Source organism: Nelumbo nucifera, chromosome 2, assembly GCF_055504915.1.
Source record: "Nelumbo nucifera cultivar China Antique chromosome 2, China Antique-T2T, whole genome shotgun sequence".
NCBI classification, from domain to species: domain Eukaryota; kingdom Viridiplantae; phylum Streptophyta; class Magnoliopsida; order Proteales; family Nelumbonaceae; genus Nelumbo; species Nelumbo nucifera.
In genome coordinates, this window is record NC_142650.1 from 10,443,363 (window position 1) to 10,462,582 (window position 19,220).

Consider the following 19,220-nt stretch of genomic DNA (forward strand, 5'->3'; position numbering starts at 1 on the left):
AATTTGACCTTTGAAAGACTGGTGTAATTGATTAGTAACCCATGGAAGGTAGGTTCTTGGACGAGGGCAGGTTCAGAGTAGTAGGAAGGTGGAGGTCTGAGGTGTCGATCAAAGCCAAGACTTTCAAGTTCGAAGAGGAAAGGATTAAAGGTGAGGATGTTTTGAAAATCAGAGAGAATAACAGGGTGACTGTGTTGGTGTCAAAGGAGGTCTTAGTCTGGTTGAAAGGTTTCATAGATGGGGCTATCAACTCTGGTAAGGTGGTTGGATGGACAAATTCTTTGGCTGTACCAGGTAAGAAGTATGTAACAGAATTGAAAAGAAACAGTAAGGGATGGTTTATATCTGTGGTGGAGTTTTTTGGAACAAGTGGAAAGCAACTACTGTGTGTGCCAGAAGGGAGGCTACGGAAAGGGTGGATGGACTTTGTGAAGGTGCTACAGTCTTTTCTTGTAGCCTTGGAAGTGAAGAGAGCAGAGGGGGTAAAGAGAACTGGTCAAATTTCCAAAGACCACGGTAAAAAAGCTCAGGAAGGGGCAGCCTCGATTAGTTCCTCTGGGAGCGTAGAGGTGCAAGGCACTCCGGTGGTGGTTGCTTGCGCTTCTAGCCTTCGAAGATTATTGGTAGGAGCAGGGAAGGATGAGTGGAAGAAAAGAAAGGTGTTAGTGGCTGATAGAGGAGTGACAGACTGGAGAAGGGTTCTGTGTACAGTGGCAGGGGAGTTAGGATCTGGGAGTGAAGCAATGTTGTTCCCTTTTACAGAGACGAAAGCTGTGCTTGATGTAGGCGACCAGGAGCTAAGTCTTAGAGCAGTTGAGGTGGATGGAGTTCTGATACAGGTTCAGAACTGGAGTCCATTTTGCAATGAAGTCGAAGTCCAAGATGGTTGTGTCCGGCTGAAGCTTGTAGGCCTTCCTTTTCACCTCTGGCGGAACTCTGTTCTTGAACACATCGTGCATTGTCTGGGAGGCATCTTGATGAAAGCTGATAAGCGATTTCTGGGTGCCGTGGAGTTACAGGTCGCTGGTGTAAGGTACGAGAACTTGCCGAGGGTCATTGAAGTACGCTCGGATGATGCCTGGTACAAGGTGTGGGTGGCCTCTGAAGTTGAATGGTCGTGGTGGGGAGGTGCTCCTAAGGTAGAAGATGATGAGCTGGCGGGGTGGTGGACACGTGGAGGGCGTAGGTTGGGAGTCGAAAAGGTGGAGCAGATGAAAGGTTTTTTTGGGGTTACTGAGCCGATTGGGGAAAACCAATTGACAAGAAATCCCGTTAAGGAAATTTTTTCAAATAGGTTTGAACTAAGCAACTTAATGGCGGGATTCTCTTCCTTTGCTGACGTGGCGAAAGGGCAGGGTGGGGTGGGGAGCCGAAAGGGTTGGTCTGAACCGTTGAAGGTGGCGGGTGGGTCGGGTGGGGTGAAGGTTGAGCCGGGACAGTATTGGAAGGGCCCACGTGACAACTTAAAAGGTCACGCGGGCGGGTCGGGTGGGCGTAACACCGAAAGGGGGATCCATTTTAAGGACCCACGTGATAACTTAAATAGTCACGTGGGTCGAGGCAAAGGGGCTTCTCTTGGGGCGCTGATAGACAGTGCTAATGGTCTATCATCGTCCCAAGTCGTGAGAAAAGGGGGGGCTTGTGCGCAGCGGCGGAAGCTGAAGAAGAAACCGGCGTTGTAGTGGGTTTCCCGGCGATGTTTGGAGGAGCATAGCCAACTGCGACGCTCTTCAGAAAGGCCGAATCCAAGATTCGCTAGGGAAAGATCTGAAGAGAGGGAAGAGAAGGATGAAGGATGGGCGCAGTGCAGTGAAGGAGATGAAGAAGCGGAGGACCTTTCTGCTGATGGTACCAGTGTGGGCAGTGTAAACGACGAAGGTAGTTGTGCTGGTGGTGACGTGGATGGGTGGAGTATTGCTAGCCTATTTCAGGGTGTAGGTTGCAATCAGGTCAACTCATTTCCAAGATTTCAGAGTGTGCAAGGATTACCAGAAGGGGTAAACCGGGAGAACAGAAAGCTGAGCAGGAACACACCATCTAGGGGTGAATCAGGGGCAGAGGGGAAAGATCACCAGGTTGACCAAAGGACAGAAGTACTTCCCAACCAACTAAGGGAGACAAATGTTTACCAACCTCTGGAACTTGAGAGGGAGGCCGAGAGCAATCCTTTTCTAGCCTGTCCACCAATCCCAGGTAACCCAGTGAATTCGGTTTGTGCTACTAACGTGTCTCCTGTGTCTTTGGTTCCAGATTCCGTTTCTGTTCCATGTCCTGTAGCCCATGAATATGCAGTCGTGCTAGAAGGTGGGCTCTCCGAACAGGGGGAGAAAGGGATGAAGGAAAGTGGGAAGGTGAGGGAAGGAAGGTTTAGGAGTGAAAAAGTGTGGGAAATCATTGAAAAAGTGTTTAAGGAAGTGGAAGGAAAATTGATTTGGAGGAGGGAAGGGGAGGAAGGGAGAGGGGAGGGGCTAGTGGAGAGGAGGGAAAGGTTTGAGGGTAGAGTTGGAGGGAAAGGAACAGGGAAGGAGGGAAGTAATAGGAGAGGGAGGTTGGATGGAGTGGAAAGAACAAAGGTGGGACCAAGGGAGAGGAAGAACGGGCAGATGGGCAGAGATGAAGGGGTTTCTGTAGGAAGGGTAGGGGTGGAGGACTCAGTGAGAGAAGACTTGCTAGCTGAATTTATAGAGAAGTTGGGCTGTAGGTTGGAAGATTTGAATGTGTTGAAAGAAAGATTACAGAAGAGGAAGAAGGAGATCAGAACAAAGAAGAGGAGATTGAGTGAAGTAGAGAGATTGAAGAGAGATGTAGGAGACAACAATCTCGGGGTAAAAGGAGATAGGAGGAAAGGGGGAAAGTAGTGGAGGGTGGCAAGAGGTTTAAATAAGAAGTGGAATGAAGATCCTTAGTTGGAATGTGAGGGGAATTGGGAGTGCAAGGAAGAGAGCGACAATAAAAGAGGTAATAAAACGGTTTGACCCAGACATTGTGTTGTTGCAAGAGTCTAAGAGAATGGAGTTTAATAACAATTGGGCACGGAGTGTTTGGAAAGCCAGGGGGATCAGTTGGGTGGCTGCTCCCTCTTGAGGTGCATCCGGGGGGATTGTAACAATGTGGAAGAGGGATGTGGTTGAAGGCCTGGAGGAGTTGATTGGAAAGTTCTCGGTTTCTGTGAAGTTTAAGCAGCATGAAGGTGATTTTACGTGGGTTCTCACAAATGTTTACGGACGAATGACTACAGAAAGAGAAAGGAGTTGTGGGAGGAATTGGCGGATGTTAGAGGGTTGTGGGATGGGCCCTGGTGCATGGGCGGGGACTTCAATGTGATTAGATTCTCGGAGGAATCCAATAAGGTTAACCAGAGGGTGACAAAAAGCATGAGGAAGTTTAACAGCTTTGTGGATGACTTTGAGCTTAAAGAGATCCCCCTAACCCATAAGACATTTACTTGGTCAAATCTCCAATCTAGACCCATTTGCTCTAAATTGGATAGATTCCTGTTCTCTCTGGATTGGGAAGTTCATTGGGGAACCTTGGCTTCTAGAGCTCTTCCAAGGGTGACCTCCGATCATTGGCCCATAGTGTTATGTAAGGAGGAAAGAAGGTGTGGAGGCCCTACCCCCTTTAGATTTGAAAATATGTGGTTACTCCACCCAGGGTTTAACAACAAAGTGAGGGAGTGGTGGTATGAGTGTAACCCTTTGGTGGAATGGGAGGAGATGAAATTTCATAAGAAACTTCAATTTTTGAAAGCAAAAATCAAGGAGTGGAATTTGGTGGAGTTTGGGAGGATAGAAAAAAGAAAGGGAGATCTGCTGGATAAGATTGAAAGCCTTGACTCTAAAGAAGAAAGGGGAGAACTTGGAGAGGAAGACATTGAGCTTAGGAGAGATTTAAGAAGACAGTTAGAGGACTGCCTGCACAAGGAGGAAATTAGCTGGAGGCACTCGGTGTAAATGGGTGCAAGAGAGGGACAGAAACACTAGGTTTTTCCACTCTCTAGCAGAAGGCAGGAGAAGGAAGAACCTGATCTTCAAATTGGTAGTAGATGGAGTTGAACTAGTGCATCAAGAGGAGATTGTCGGGGCTTGTGTGGAGCACTTCAAATCTATCCTAAGAAGGCCAGTGTGTAGAAGGGTGTGGGTAGAAGGTTTGGATTGGCCAGATGTAGGGGTGGAGAACAGGAGAAGGTTGGAGAGAAGCTTTAGTTTAGAAGAGATCAAGGAGGTTGTATTTTCTATGGATAGAACAAAAGCCCCAGGGCCGGATGGGTTCACAATGGCTTTTTATCAAGACTGTTGGGACATTTTGAAAGATGATCTTTTGCAGGTTTTTGAGGAGTTTTACAGGAGAGGAATTGTCAATCCGGGTGTGAACTCCACATTTATAGCCTTAATTCCTAAAAAGAAAGATGCTTCCCACCCGAAGGATTTTAGGCCAATTAGCTTGGTTAATAGCTTGTATAAGATCATTGCAAAAGTGTTGTCTTTGAGGCTGAAGAAGGTTTTGCCAGATATAATTGCACACTACCAAGGAGCTTTTGTGAATGGAAGACAAATTACTGATCAGATTTTAATTGCTAATGAGAGTGTGGAGAACTTTAAGAGGGATAAGAAGAAGGGAGTGGTTTGTAAGTTGGACTTGGAAAAGGCTTATGACTTGGCGGACTGGGATTTTTTGAGGAAAGTTTTGACTAAATTTGGGTTCGGGGCTAGATGGTGTAAGTGGATCATGGGTTGTGTCCGGAATTGTCATTACTCAGTGCTAGTGAATGGGACAGTGGTAGACTTCTTTCCAGCCAGTAGGGGTATAAGACAAGGAGACCCCCTTTCTCCTTTCTTGTTCATTCTAATTGTGGAGGTTTTGGGGAAATTGATTCATAGAGCAGATTCTATGGGGCTCATTAGAGGCTGGAGAGTTGGGAGTGCGGAAACCCCTCTTACTCACTTGCAGTTTGCTGACGACACGATTCTGTTTTGTGAAGGAGGTAATGTGAGCTTTATTAGGAATTTGAAGTCGGTGATACAACTATTTGAGCAAATATCCAACTTGAAAGTTAACCTTGGGAAAAGTTGTGTTGTGGGGGTGAATTTGGAGGAGGGAGAGATCAGGGAGAGTGTTGATGGGGTGTGAAGTCTCGGGATGGCCTTTGAACTACTTAGGGTTGCCTTTAGGGGATAATCCCATGAGAGAGAGCTTTTGGAACCCAGTGGTGGAAAGGTTCGAAAAAAGACCGGTGTCATGGAAAAAGAACTACCTCTCTCTTGGTGGGAGAATTACTCTTATTAAGGCCACGCTTGCTAATTTACCTATCTTTTTCCTGTCAGTGTTTAAAATCCCAATGAAGGTTGCTAATAGATTGGAGAAGTTAATGAGAGATTTCCTGTGGGAACCAGGAGAGGAAAAAAGGGATCATAGAGTGAGCTGGGAGATAGTTTGTAGGAGTAAGACTTGTGGTGGTTTGGGGCTTGGGAATATTAGGAGAAGGAATATGACTCTGTTGGGAAAGTGGTTGTGGAGATTCCCCTTGGAGAAGGAGAAGCATTGGGCTAGAATAGTGGCAAGTATTCATGGGCTGGAGCATAATGGATGGGACGCTGAAATCAAAACTAGGACCACAAGCAATTCTCCTTGGAAAGCCATTCATGCCCTGCTACCAGTTTTCTCCCCTAATATCAGGTATGATTTGAATTCCGGTAACTCCATAAAATTTTGGGAACAAACCTGGGTGGGGAGTGCCCCTCTAAAGGATCAGTTTCCTTCTTTGTTTGCTCTTTCTGATTTGAAAAATGAGCCAATCTCGTCTTTTACCACCTCGTCCTCTTCCATTTCTGGGATTGGGTGGAACTTGGGTCTAAGAAGGGATTTGAGGGACTCAGACTTTGACACTATTTTGAGCCTTATTGCAATTCTTGATAACGTTGTCTTAGACCCCACTAGGGCGGATTCTAGAATTTGGACACCTTCTCCCAATGGCATTTTTTCTTGTGCTTCTTTCTTCAAAGACTTAAGTCAGTCCACCAGTCCTACCTTCCTTCCTTTTCCTGTTGATGAGGTTTGGTGCAGAGCAATACCTCCTAGGGTTGGTAGTTTTTGTTGGGAAGCCTATCTAGAAAGAATCAACACTGGTGATTTACTCCAAAAGAAGAGACCCAATACTTGTTTGTCACCTCAGTGGTGTGTTCTTTGTAAAGCGGATGGGGAGGCTGGTTTTCACCTACTGGTGTCTTGCCATTTTGCGAGATTAATTTGGGAATGGGCTTTGTCCCTTTTTGGTTGCAGTTGGAACCCCCCATCAGACTTGCAAGGCCTTTTTTCCCCTTCTTTTTTCAGGTGGCGGATAAAAAGGGGAAGGACAATGTGGAGAGGACTAAGGGTTGCAGTGTGTTGGATACTTTGGGAAGAAAGAAACTCCAGGATATTCTCAGAAGCTCAGAGAGGAGCAGCAGATCTGAGGGCTATCATTCAAATTAGAGCGGTACAGTGGCTGAAATCTTTGGAGCTTTTCACAGATTACACTGTGGATGACTTGTTGAGGAAGTGGGGTGAAATTGCAAGTTGCACACAAACTAAGTCAATAATGTGTGTGGCTTGGACCCCTCCACCTAGTGGTTTCGTGAAACTAAACTTTGATGGGTGTAACAAGGGAAATCCGGGACAATCAGGGATTGGGGGTGTTTTTAGGGATGAAAATGGGGTCATGTCTGCCATGTTCTCAGGCCCAATTGGAGTGGGTGACTCCCTTAGAGCTGAGATCTTTGCAGTTATGGAAGGAGTCCAAAAAGCTAAGGAGTTGGACATCAGGAAACTCTTAATTGAAGGGGATTCAGAGGTGGTGATAGGGTGGCTGCTTAAAGATCACAATGGTTTATGGAAGTTCAATAATGAGAGGAGGAAATTCAAGTGGCTGGTGCGGGAGATGGAAGTTAAGATACGTTGGGTTAAAAGATCGGCTAATTCCCTAGCTGACGTTTTAAATAAACAAGGGGCAGAAAGGGACTCACTTTTTTGGGCCAAGCTGTAACTGTAGTGTGTTTTATTTCTTTCTTTCTTTTCTTTTTCTTTTTTTCCTTTTCTTGAGGTTCTTTGTTGCTCTTGGAAGATAAGCGTGTTTGTCTTCCTTTTGTAAATCTTCTATTGATGAATTAATGAAAGTGTTATTGATCAAAAAAAAAAAAAAAAGGACAGTGCTATGATGTGGAAATACAGCAATGAAAAGAGGAAATATAAGTGGTTAACCAAGGACATGGAAATTCAATGCAATTGGATAAAGAGAAGTGCAAATGCATTTGCTAACGGTTTAGCTAGGCAAGGGGTAAATAGAGACACATTATTCCGGGCTGTGTTGATCATTTCATGATCAGAATGTTTCTTGGGTAGTTGGAGTTAAGACTTTTTTGCTCCATCCCTTTGTAATCCTATTTTATCATTATTAAAATTTCAATGTTACTGATCAAGAAAAGGGGGAGTTGAGAGATGGGTTTATTGATGGGCTAGAGCTGCCATTGGTACTTAATGATATCTTACAAGATTTATATTAATACACAGTTTTGTTTGCTGATCAAAAAAAAAAAGAATATTGTAGGGAAAAAAAAAAGAAACCTACTTTGCCCATTTTTTTCTTTCTTTTTGTCTCTTCTCAAAACCCTTGGATATTTTTCCTTTTTTTTTTGAAAAAGAACCCTTGGATAATTTATGTTTCAATGGTAAAACCCTAAACAAAGCATAAGAATATGATAGGTAGCCAAAGTAATAATATTAAAATAAAGAATCCACCTTGTAATTTTTGTTGCCTAGACAAACTTCTTTCTTGTTTAAGTCAAGATGTTCAGGCTAGGCAACCCACCAAGGGCACCTAGTCACCTAGGCAATACCACAATAACCATGCTTTGACTATAATTGCAAATCCTCCCCCTTACACCTATTTACATTTGTATTAACTAGTCTATTTTCAATACCTCTCCTATGAATGTCAAATTCATTTGAAACTTATTCTAATAATACCTTTGCCCCTAAACACAACTAGGAAAACAAGCAAAACAAGATATGGAAAAAAAAAAAAACATTTTTCCCCTAAACTTTAACCAAAATTTCAAACCCTCCACCTATAACTTTTTCCTTTTGACTAGAAATAACAAGTTTTATTACTTTGTAGAAAAAGAATTACATTACAAGTAAACTATAACTTAATTCATTACATATGTACAAAATAAATTGAAGTGTGTTTTCAAAATCTCTCATAGAAAAATCAAGCTGATTCAAAATAAGTAAAATGAATTAACAAGTGCTTTATGCAACATTAATTGCTTGTACAAAATGTACTATATATTAGAAAAAAAAAATATACCGGAAATAAGTAAAATGTGAAAAGAAGCTTCTGGGGGGAAACCGAGTATCAATTTCTGGGATCCTGTGGAAGAGATATGTAAAACGAAGCTAGCCACGTGGAAGTACCTATTTCTTCTCTGTTTTTTGGATCCCTGGCAGAGTAAGGAATCAGATTGAGAAGTTGCAAAAAGACTTCTTATGGGATGGGGGAGGAGAGAGAGAGAACCACCTTGTTAGTTGGGAGCAGGTGTGCAAGCCAAAGGAATGTGGAGGTTTGGGTCTTGGGCATCTCAAGGAAATAAATATTGCTCTTCTTGGCAACTGGCTGTGGAGATTCCCCTTAGAGTCTAATGCCATTTGGACAACAGTCATCACTAGCAAGTATGGGAAGGATGTTAATGGTTGGTATAGCAACATAACAAACCCCTGGAAAGGTAGTGTCTATACCTTTTCTTTCTTCTCTACCTTTATTTGATATATAGTTGGAAATGGCTGTAAAATCAGATTTTGGACTGACCTCTGGTGGGGTGAGTCAACCTTTTTTTTGATAGTTAAAATATCATCCATTCAAGGACAGATTTACATGAAAAGTCCCTTTGAGAAGCGTGAGATGCCACCAAATCCAAGCAGAAAACACAGAATGCTAAAGCATAAAAATTACATGAATGCTAATACAAAATTACAGTTGAGCCCAGAACACAATCGACCTTGGCTGAGTCCTTTCCTAGACTTTTTAACCTTTCTAGAAACAAAGAAGCCACTGTTGCTACCTGCCTGCCCGCCATATCCTTTGGTTATAATTGGAATCTAGACTTTCGTAGACTCCTAAAGGATGTGGAGTTAGAGGATGTGGTTGATCTCCTCCAGGCTCTTAGGGAGGTTTACCTTTCCTCTGTATCCAAAGACAATCAACCACGGGTCCTAAATCCTGCTGGTATTTTCTCAACCAGCTCCTTTATTAAGGCTTTGACAGCAGAAGAGCTCAACCCTCCTTTCCCTTTTAAGAAAGTTTGGAGCTCTCACATTCCAACAAGAGTAAGTTTCTTTGTTTGGGAAGCTAATTAAAGGAAAATAAACACTTGTGACCTAGTACAAAAGAACCTTGGTAGGTTATCTCTCTCACCTCATGCATGTACCTTTTGCTTGAGAGATGGGGAGTCAGCTGAGCACATTCTACTTCATTGTCCTGAAACAAGGAAAATTTGGCACCACTTCCTTAATCTAGCAGGTTATAGTTGCTCCATACCTGAGAAGATTATTGATCTTATTTGGGAATGGCAGGGTGGAGGTCTTGGTAAGAGAGGAAAGATCTTTTGGGCCACAGTTATTCATGCTGTCTTGTGGGGAGTAATGGAACAAGCACATATTTGAGAATAGGGATAGATCAATTGGAGAAGCTGGTCTCCTCCACCCGAAGGCTCAATTAAGTTGAACTTTGATGGAAGCAGCATGGGTAATCCAGGATTATCCGGAATGGGGGGTGCTTTGAGAAATGAGAAGGGAGAGATTTTGTTGCTCTACTCAGGTCCTTTGGGAATTGGGAATTCCATCAGGGCAGAACTTTTAGCTGCTGTACAAGGGGTCCAAATTGCAAACCAGCTGGGGGTACAACAACTAATAATCGAGGGGGATTCCAAAGTGGTGGTGGGTTGGTTGAAAAATTCTGAAGAGGCTATGTGGCAATACAAGAATGAAATGAAGAAATTTAGTTGGTTGACAAGGAATATGTTGGTCACTGTACAGTGGGTGGAGAGATCAGCAAATACCTTGTCAGATGTGTTAGCTAAGCAAGGGGTAAATAGGGAAGAATTATTTTGGGCTCAGTTGTGATTCTTGTTTTTCTTTCCTAGTTTACTTGTAAGTTTCAAGGAGGGGCTGCAGCTCGCGCCTCTCACTGGGATGATGTATGAACTCACTCTAATTTGCTTCTGAATCAATAAACTTACTATTATTCATCAAAAAATTGGAGACCTGGTTACCCACATTTCTGACGTGCATTCTCTGGATGGTGAATACAAAATTCTTTGATGGGATTTCTGTGGATGATTTACACAGAAATGTGGTGGAATTCCTCTTTTCTTCCCCCACAAGTCCCTCATTTCCTAGGGTGCCTGGAACAAATCAGATGGAGGCTGTTAAATTAAGCTTTGATGGGAGTGCCTTGGGGAATCCTGGTGCTGCGGGTATTGGGGGAGTGATCAAAGAAAGGGATGGGAACTTGTGTTCGACTTTCAGTGGCCCAATTGGTATTGCAGGTTCTTCAAAGGCAGAGGTTGCGGCAGCTCTAACAGGGATTTGGTTTGCAAAAACCTTGGGCTTCTCTACCCCGATCATAGAAGGTGACTCGGAAAATACCATCAAGTGGCTAAAGGAAAAAGACAGAGACCCTTGGAGGCTGGATCACTATCTGAATAAGGCTAGGGATTTATTGTTTTCGATGAATGCTACTCTTTGTTGGATTCCCAAAGAGTTACTCTTTGTTGGATTCCCAGAGAGTTGAACTCTTTAGCTGATAGTCTAGCTAAATCAGGGATCCTAAGGGGCCGTCTATTCAGTGGAAGAAATCTGTCTGTGTAATTTCGGTTTGTGTTTTCCTCTTCTGCTCCCTTTCCCCTACTGTAGTTTCTTCTGTACATCTGGCTCATGTACACCTTTTTTCCTTAATGAATTTCGGTTACTTCTCAGAAAAAAGAAAAAGTAAAATGGACAAACAAGTTTTGACTTGAGATATAGATTTAACATTCACATAATTTGTAAAGAAATCTTCAGTTTAGAAATTGATATATTCAAATTCTTTTACAATATTAAAAATAGAAACATGTCATTTACGATATCAAAAATAGAAACCAATCTAATTAATCATCTTCTTTTATGTTGAGATCATCATCAGGAAAGTTTGAATTTTCATCTTTCTATCTATCAAATATTCTAAAAAAGTGATTAAATATTCAATTTGTTAGTGACAAAAGAAAATAGTCAATTTGTTGAAATGTACGACTACTATGGAAGAATTTGAAACCTTGGATTAAGTGTCAGAGGGAGATTGCAATTTATTGGTTACATATGTAAATAGTTAAAACTTAAAAGTAAAGGCAAATTTTGTAATAAAGGCTCAGTTTGGAAAAAGTACAAATACAAATATGTAGAGTGCAAAACCTTATTTTGTATTATTTTATATGTGTTTGTACTGTACACATTGGTATTTGTACATTTTCCAAACTGAGCCAGAAGTGAAAGTTTAGGGGAGAATGAAATTTACCTCGATTTTTATATTTGTAAGGGTTTTAAAACAAAAGCCCCATGAGAAAAATTAAAAATAATCAATGGAATGACAAAGTTCAGGATTAGTTCCTAATCAAATTGTTCTGAATCCAATCAATCGTATAAACCATAAGATTCAAGAATTAATACTGGATTATAAGAGTCAAACAGTAATCATAACTTGTAAATTTTTTTAGAAAAGGATTCAATCATAAGATTTGGATTGGAACCCTTGGGATTCAGGACCCAAATTCACGAATCTTATCATTAATCATAAGATAATGACAACCACAAATGAGATTCACTAACTACCCAAAATTAGAAATAGAAAATAAAGGCTAAAAGAAGACGCAAGACCACAAAAGAAATGGGAAATAGAACCTACACGATAGCCAGGAAGCACCCCCCCAAGACCAACCCTCCTAAGGATTACCACACCTAAACCAAAATAAAGACCAACAAAACATAAACCAATTATGAAATACAAAGCCATCCATTTTGACTCACTAAAAAGTCTATGAAGTAAGATTAATATGTCACTTCAACAAATGAAAGCAGTAAAAGATCTAGCAAAATTAGAATCCCATTCATCACCTGATAATTTTCCTCCCTCAAATGCGACAGCAGTTTTGTTCTCAGATATATCTTCTCCTCTTGGCTTATTCCCCTGCAAGAAATTTTCCTTGTAGATCTGTCTTACAAAATGGAGGGGGAAAAGGGGATGTAGGCTCATAAAGCCAATAGTAGAAAAACCAAGAAAGAAGATGAAGAAATAGAAAATCTAAGTAATTCTTTTCTTTGGGGAGGTAGTGCTAGAAAATTGAAGTTAAATATGAAGTCATAGCCAATCTCCCAGCATTTCAAAATATTAGAATCATCCTTTACTGTGAAGTAGTTAGAAATAAATTGAAGGACCCTTTTTTTCTGAGGGTCTATGATTTATTAATGGATATGACCATAGTTGTCAAGCCGACACCTAGGTGACAAAGCACCCTTGGAGGCTCACCTCGCCTAACTGCCAAGCAGTTTTGTATATTATGTTATAAAATACTTTTATATTCTCAATTTCTTGAGATTATAATTATAAAATAGACATTATTAAACTAAAATATTCATTTTGTGTGTTTATATACTAATTTATTTTTATTATTTTCTTATTTGTTAGGGTTAAATTAACACAGACATTGCTTATTGCTGTATTGAACCCTCAAAGACTTTGAAACCTGAACCAATAAGTAAGGAGGAACTTAAAATTGAACACTCAAAGACTTCTTCTTCTTTTCCTATAAAAAAATAGGGGTTTAGCCCCTATATATTTTGAGTTTTCCTTTCTTTCTTCTTTTTCTTTACATGAATATGTTGATTTTCTATACTTAAACATGAAGTTCTATACTTTTCTTATCAAAATTATGGATAACTATCACAGAAATATGGTTATGGAACCTAGGGAACTACCCTAGGATATATGTTTTTCACTTAAAAAAATCCATCGCCTAGGCCGCCTAGGTGACTAGGTGACAAGGCACCCCCCTATCGCCTAGCCTCACCTTAGCGCCTTGAAAACTATGGATATGACCATATTTAAAATGTCCCTAATTTCCCTAATATTTCCACGACATATTTCTATTTCCATGGGTAGCGACATGAAATTTTATTGGAATCGGCATTTCCCCAAATAAACACTACCAACACTATGTGGAGTACAAGAGATAGTTTCCACAACATACTTCCATTTCCACTTCCATGGGTAGCAATATGAAATTTTACCGGAATTGACATATTCCACATTGAACACTACCAATACTATGTGGAGTACAAGAGATAGTATTATAACATAAGTTGGTGACAATATTGTAGATATGTGAAGTAGCAAGTTACTGTCCACCTAACTTATATGATTACCACTTTGAGCTAACTCAATATTCATTTCAAATATGAAGTTAAATATTAGTTTTTTTGTTTGCATTATAGATTATTTGGTTTTAAATTTTTCTTTAACTTGTTCTATTATGAAGCTCTAAATCTTAAGGTTTATAGGGAAACTTTAGAACATATTCCTTTGTCTATAACCTTAGTTTCTTAGCTTTGTTTAATGATTTAGAATAAGATAATAATTTAAAAAGGTGTCCCTATGCTTCTTTTATCATTTCATAAAATACCATTCTATATTTTGCACATTTTACAATGTTTCCACCATATCTATAATTTTTATGACATTTCCATACGATATTTCTGACATGTTTCTTATATTTGGATGACTGACATTTCCACCAACATCGACATTTCAAGCTTTGGATATGGCACTGAACAAAGTGAAATGGCAGAACAGAATTAATGTAGCCAACCCCATATATGGAGGAGTCCACCTGCACCAAAAAGATAACAGAACCATTCCCAAATACTTGTGACAAATGGACAAGAAAATAGCAATTGAAAGCAAGTCTAACCATTAGTATTGCAAAGAAAAAACCAAGAGGGAGATAGACAACAATATCCTCTTCCAAAGCACATCACAAGTGCTAATGTTCTCGTGAAAATTCTCCTGATTGGAAGTGCTAACTCTAGAAGGAATAGGTCTACACAAAACCTCTTTAATAGGAAAAGGCAATGAGAAGAGGAGGGCTGAGATAGGACTTTGAAAAAGGAAGCAAATGAGAAAGGACCTGATCAAGAAGGAGTCCAAATCCAAGAGTGAGAGCTAGAGGGGTCCAGGTAAATTCCATCTAGTACTTGAAAGAGCCCAAGAGTATTAGGAACTTCGGAGTCCCTTAGACCCCTTCTAGCCCAAATCCCAATCAAAACCATTCGAAGAGCCCAAAGGAAAAACAAACTATGAAACAGCTTCTTCTTTGAAAGAAGATAATGCACAGAGAAGGGAATTGGTCTTTTAGAGGAGAGTGCCCCACTTCATTTTCCCATAATTTGACATTATTACCAGAACAAACATCATGCCTGATACATGAAAGAAAACAAAGAAGAACGGAATGAATAGCCTTCCAAGGGAAAGCCTCTAATCCGCTTGTCAATAATTCAACAACCGCATCCATTATACAATTGCCTATGTATACTTAATATAACCTTGTGCCACAGTTTATCTCTATCTCCAGGAAACCTCCATAGCCACTTCCCAACAAAGGCAAGTTCCTTAAGTCTATGTTCCATACCCTCAAGCCTCCATAAATTTTGTTTCTACACACTATCTCCCATTTGATTTAATCAAGTGATCCTTGTTTTCCTCCTATCTCTCACAAGAAATCTCTCATTAATTTTTCCAACTCTTTCCCCACTCTCTTTGGAATCCTAAACACAAACAAGTAATACATTGAAAGATTAGCCAAAATGGATTTGATCATCGTCATACTACCCCCCAACAAGATAGAGCCTTTCTTCCAACATGTTAACCTCTCGGACATTCTTTCTAAGACCATGGACCAAAAGTTATAATTCCTAGGATTCATTCCTAGAAGACCCAAACATTTTAGGTGTCAACACAACACAAAACAACCTACAATCCTTGCAAAAGCCTCTAACTCCCTCTCCTCCATAATAATGCCAGCTAAGCAACTCTTATTAAAATTTACCTCCAAACTTGAGATTTTCTCAAACAACTAAATAATTAGCCTCATGCACTTAACCCATTGTTCCTCCCCATCATAGAACAAAATAATATCATCAGCAAACTACAAGTTAGTAACCACCACTCTTCTCTTCCTATTCTCCATCTTCGAAACAATAGGATTTTATCTGCCCTCAAAATTAATCTGCTAAAACATCAGCTATGAGATCTATCAAAATAATAAAAAATAAAAAATAAAAATCAGCTATGAGGATAACCAAGAAGGGGGAGAAGGGGTCACCCTACCTTATTCCTCTACAAACATGAAAAAGATCTTTAACTATGCCATTCACCAAAATTGAATAATGACAAAATTGGATGCAACCCTTGCATCATCTCTCCCCAAATCAACACTTCCTTCACACTTCCAACATAAATGACCAATCCACCAAATCATAGGCTTTTTCTATGTCTAACTTACAAATCACACCATTCTTCTTGGATCTCTTCAACTATTCCACACACTCATTTGCTATCACAATCTAATATGTTATTTGCCTATTTTGCACCCAAGGCTCCTGGCTAGATTATCCCCCTCTTAACAAATCTCTAAATGTCTAGCAAGTCACACTTAAGAAGGGCTTGTGTGCAGCTCGATAGGGGACAAGTCGAATCATCTATCACTGTCTACTTCAATCCAGGGCTTCAGTTTGAAGCTTGCGTCTCAGCCTAACATAGTTCCAAATCACAACGAGGTTCATAATGGTGAAATTGTAAAGGGAAGGAAGAAAAATAAGAGGAGGAAGATCAGAGATTTCAGGAGAAAGGCGTTAGATATTCACAGACCAAAGTTTAAGAGAAGAGGGCCGATAGTGAGAAGTGCTCTGAATGAGAGCAGAGAAAAGAAAGGAGAGACGTGGATCTGAATTGTCGCCAAGTATGACAAGAGCAGCAAGAAGAGTCTCATTGGTGAAACAGGTACTAATCAAGTGAGAAGCTCAACGATTTTAGTGAAGAAAAAGCTTGATAACTGTACCCTGGGCAGAAGAGGTGCCGAGGTTTTTGGAGAATCCACTGAGTCCAAAGTTCCAGGTGGGAGCAGGCAGAACTCTGGAAAGCCTGCTGTTTTGACATCGGGAGTGGATCACCATGCGGGTTTACAGGGGCTGGAAGGGGGGGAGGAGGAGATTGGGGAAGGGCATGTCTCTACTGGTGATGCACCTAAGAGAGATTGTGAGAATAAAGGAAAAGGTGAAGCTGGTGATGAAGAAGACGCGAAGAGTCTGGAGGGGAGCCACGATGAGGATGGTTTTAAATCCGAGGAGGTGACGGCAGGAAGGTTGGAGGTTGATCCGGGTCGTAGGGGCAAGCTTGATGAAAAGAAAAAGAACCAGATAAGTGAGGCAATCAACAAGAAACCTCGTAGTTCGAAAAATCTTAACACAGTGCATGTGATGAAGGTATTCTCCATGATAAAACTTGGTCTAGCAGGGTCAGGCCCCACAAAAAAACTTCAAATGAGTTTATAAGAGGAAAAGATTTAGAGGCAATAGGTCATCTGGCATTGATAGCAGGGAGACAACGGTGCAATGCTAGCCTGCATCCCCTCATGTAGGAAAGGAGCAACAGAAGGACAAAGTGTGTGTGTGCAACAATGCAAAATAACGGTGGTGTTGACAACAAGACAAGGAGTGGGGCTCTTCGGAACCTGGTGAGTAGAGAGGTCACGATTGGAATGAGCCTGGGTTTATTTTTCTAGGATGGTGAGGAGTTTGCCGGAAGGGCCTTTGAGGAGTTTGAAAGAAGGAAAAGGGAAGAGAAGATTAACAAAAAACCTAATCGAGATGGCGACAAGCATTGGGACGAAGATGTTTTAGGCCGGAAGGATGAATTTGTGGTGGAAGATTGAGGCTTAGGTTGTGGAGCAAGGAGGACTTAAGTTTCTACTTAGGGGTGGGTTTGGATGTTTTTTCTCTTACGGGGATCTCTTGTTTTGTTTTATTAGCTTGTGCTTGAGATTGTTTTGAGAAAAGTTGTAAGTTTTTTCTATTTGGTTTTATGGGTTTTAGTACAAGATCTTTGTTGGGCTATTGGGTTTATTTCCTATTCGAGTGATGTCTTATCACCTTCCTAGTGTATTCTTTTTCCTTTTCTAATGAATTTTATCTTATTCTTCAAAAAAAAGTCACACTTAAGAATGTGTCAACAATCTTGGTAGAAGGCCATACTAAAACCATCAGACTCCAAGGGTTTTGATCTATCCATATAAAATATAGCCTCTCCAATTTCCTCCATCTTAAATTGGCATGCTAGCATTTCCATAAACTCTTTGCTTAGACTCAGCTAGTCCTGACCTTCCACCGCAATTCTTCTACTCAGTCGCCTTCTATAAATAGAAATAGATTTTAAATGGTTAATAGAAGCCCTAGTTATTCCCTCTTACTGATTGGCCATTACATGAAAATACTGTGTTGGTATCTCCCTCCTTAAACCATTTGCATCTAGACTTCTGCCTCTAGTTGACCTCTTTTTTGCATAAAATGTTCTCGAACCACCTTTTGATTCCCATCTTAATTTTTTGCCCTCTTCCCTAAACTCCTTGATTTTCTTTTTTACCCAATTCCTCAATTTGCTCAAAATTTGTCTTTTTCCCTTCCTCCAATTTCCCATAATGCGCTATAATTTGTATTCCATTCTTTGATTTTTCTCTTTTAGCACTTGTGGCTTTTTATGGAATCCCATTCCTTTCCATTTGACATCTACTCTGCCCCCCTCCCACCATTCTTGCGCCTTTATTTTAAAACCTAGGTGATAGAGCCACATGTTTTCAAATCTAAGCAAAGTTAGTCCTCCTCCCCCTACTCCTTCCTGACATAAAATGATAGATCAATGATCAATGTGACTCTAAGCAAGGCTCTACAACTTATATCTCTCCAATGCTCATCCCAATCTACAGCGAAAAGGCATCTATCAATCATGGAGCAAACGGGATTGATTACTTTGGAGGTTGGGCCAAGTGGATTTGGCTTGCATTAGAGGTTGTTCCTTTAATTCTCAATCACTAATGAACTAATTGAATTTCCTCATGCTTTGTGGTTACCTATTGCCTAGGGTTGTTTGTCTCTTGTGTGTATCTAATGACATTTAAGTCACCACCAAGCACCATGGACCATTCCACAATCCCTTAATATTACTGAGTTCCTCCCACATCTCATTTCTTTCTATACAATTGTTGGAACCATACATTTGTCATTACCCACTCAAATCCAACCTCACACTGAAAATCTCCCCACCAATTCTTCTAAACTTTCCAGGCCCTCATTCTCCCAAATGGTTACAATTCCTAGAGACCCCCCATGAAGGTGTGAAGGCCCGACTAACCCCTAAACGCTCCCAGTCCATCCCCTGTCAAAATTTGCCACCTTAGTTTCTTGTAGGATGACCAAGTCGGGGTTGGTGTAATTGTAATATCCATGTGGGCAAGGAAGAATTAACTAAAATTTTCACATATGGGAGAGTAAAAATAGCTTATTTCTTTGAGCTAAACCTGCTTTCCATCTCTTTATTTTTTTTCAAATCAATAGTGAGCATTGTGCAAGCATTACCTCCATTCTACAACATGCAGGTATGGGCAATGAATACATGTTAACAATAATAAGTAGCCGAACTAACAGTGACTTCAGCAAAATGAATAAAAAATGGGGTTAGAATACGAAAAGAATAACTTACGAAGAATCACGCCTATTTCTCCAGTATCGACCAATGCTGTTCTTAAAATAAACAGAAGCCATGAGACGAATATCTGTCTGAGAAGCTAGATCCTTTGCAGTAATAACTTCCTACATTAACTATAATATTCAGTACACATACCGAGGTAGAGAGACAAGATAATAAAGAAATCAATGCAATATCTGAATTCCCAAAGATGAACTCGGTCACAGTGAACTCCAACTCCACTTCAAATAAAATTCAAATCAAAAAAGGAAAAAAATCCTTTCTTATAAATTCGAATAATAATATCTACCAAGAGAAATGAAAATAAATGAGTTCCATGCATTTGTAGACGATGGTCAATCAA

General features: G+C 40.5%; 1 protein-coding gene across 1 annotated transcript in view; it reads right to left on the reverse strand.

Annotated features, from left to right (window-relative positions):
* LOC104594940 (ARM repeat superfamily protein) overlaps window positions 1-19,220 on the reverse strand; it is a 107,004-nt gene that overhangs the window by 87,296 nt on the left and 488 nt on the right. Inside the window, exons 3-4 of the mRNA XM_010255498.3 lie at window positions 18,872-18,981; window positions 12,181-12,253 (exon numbers count right to left, since the gene is read on the reverse strand). Of these exons, the coding sequence (XP_010253800.1) occupies window positions 12,181-12,253; window positions 18,872-18,981 (183 nt within the window). The remainder of the gene's footprint in view (window positions 1-12,180; window positions 12,254-18,871; window positions 18,982-19,220) is intronic.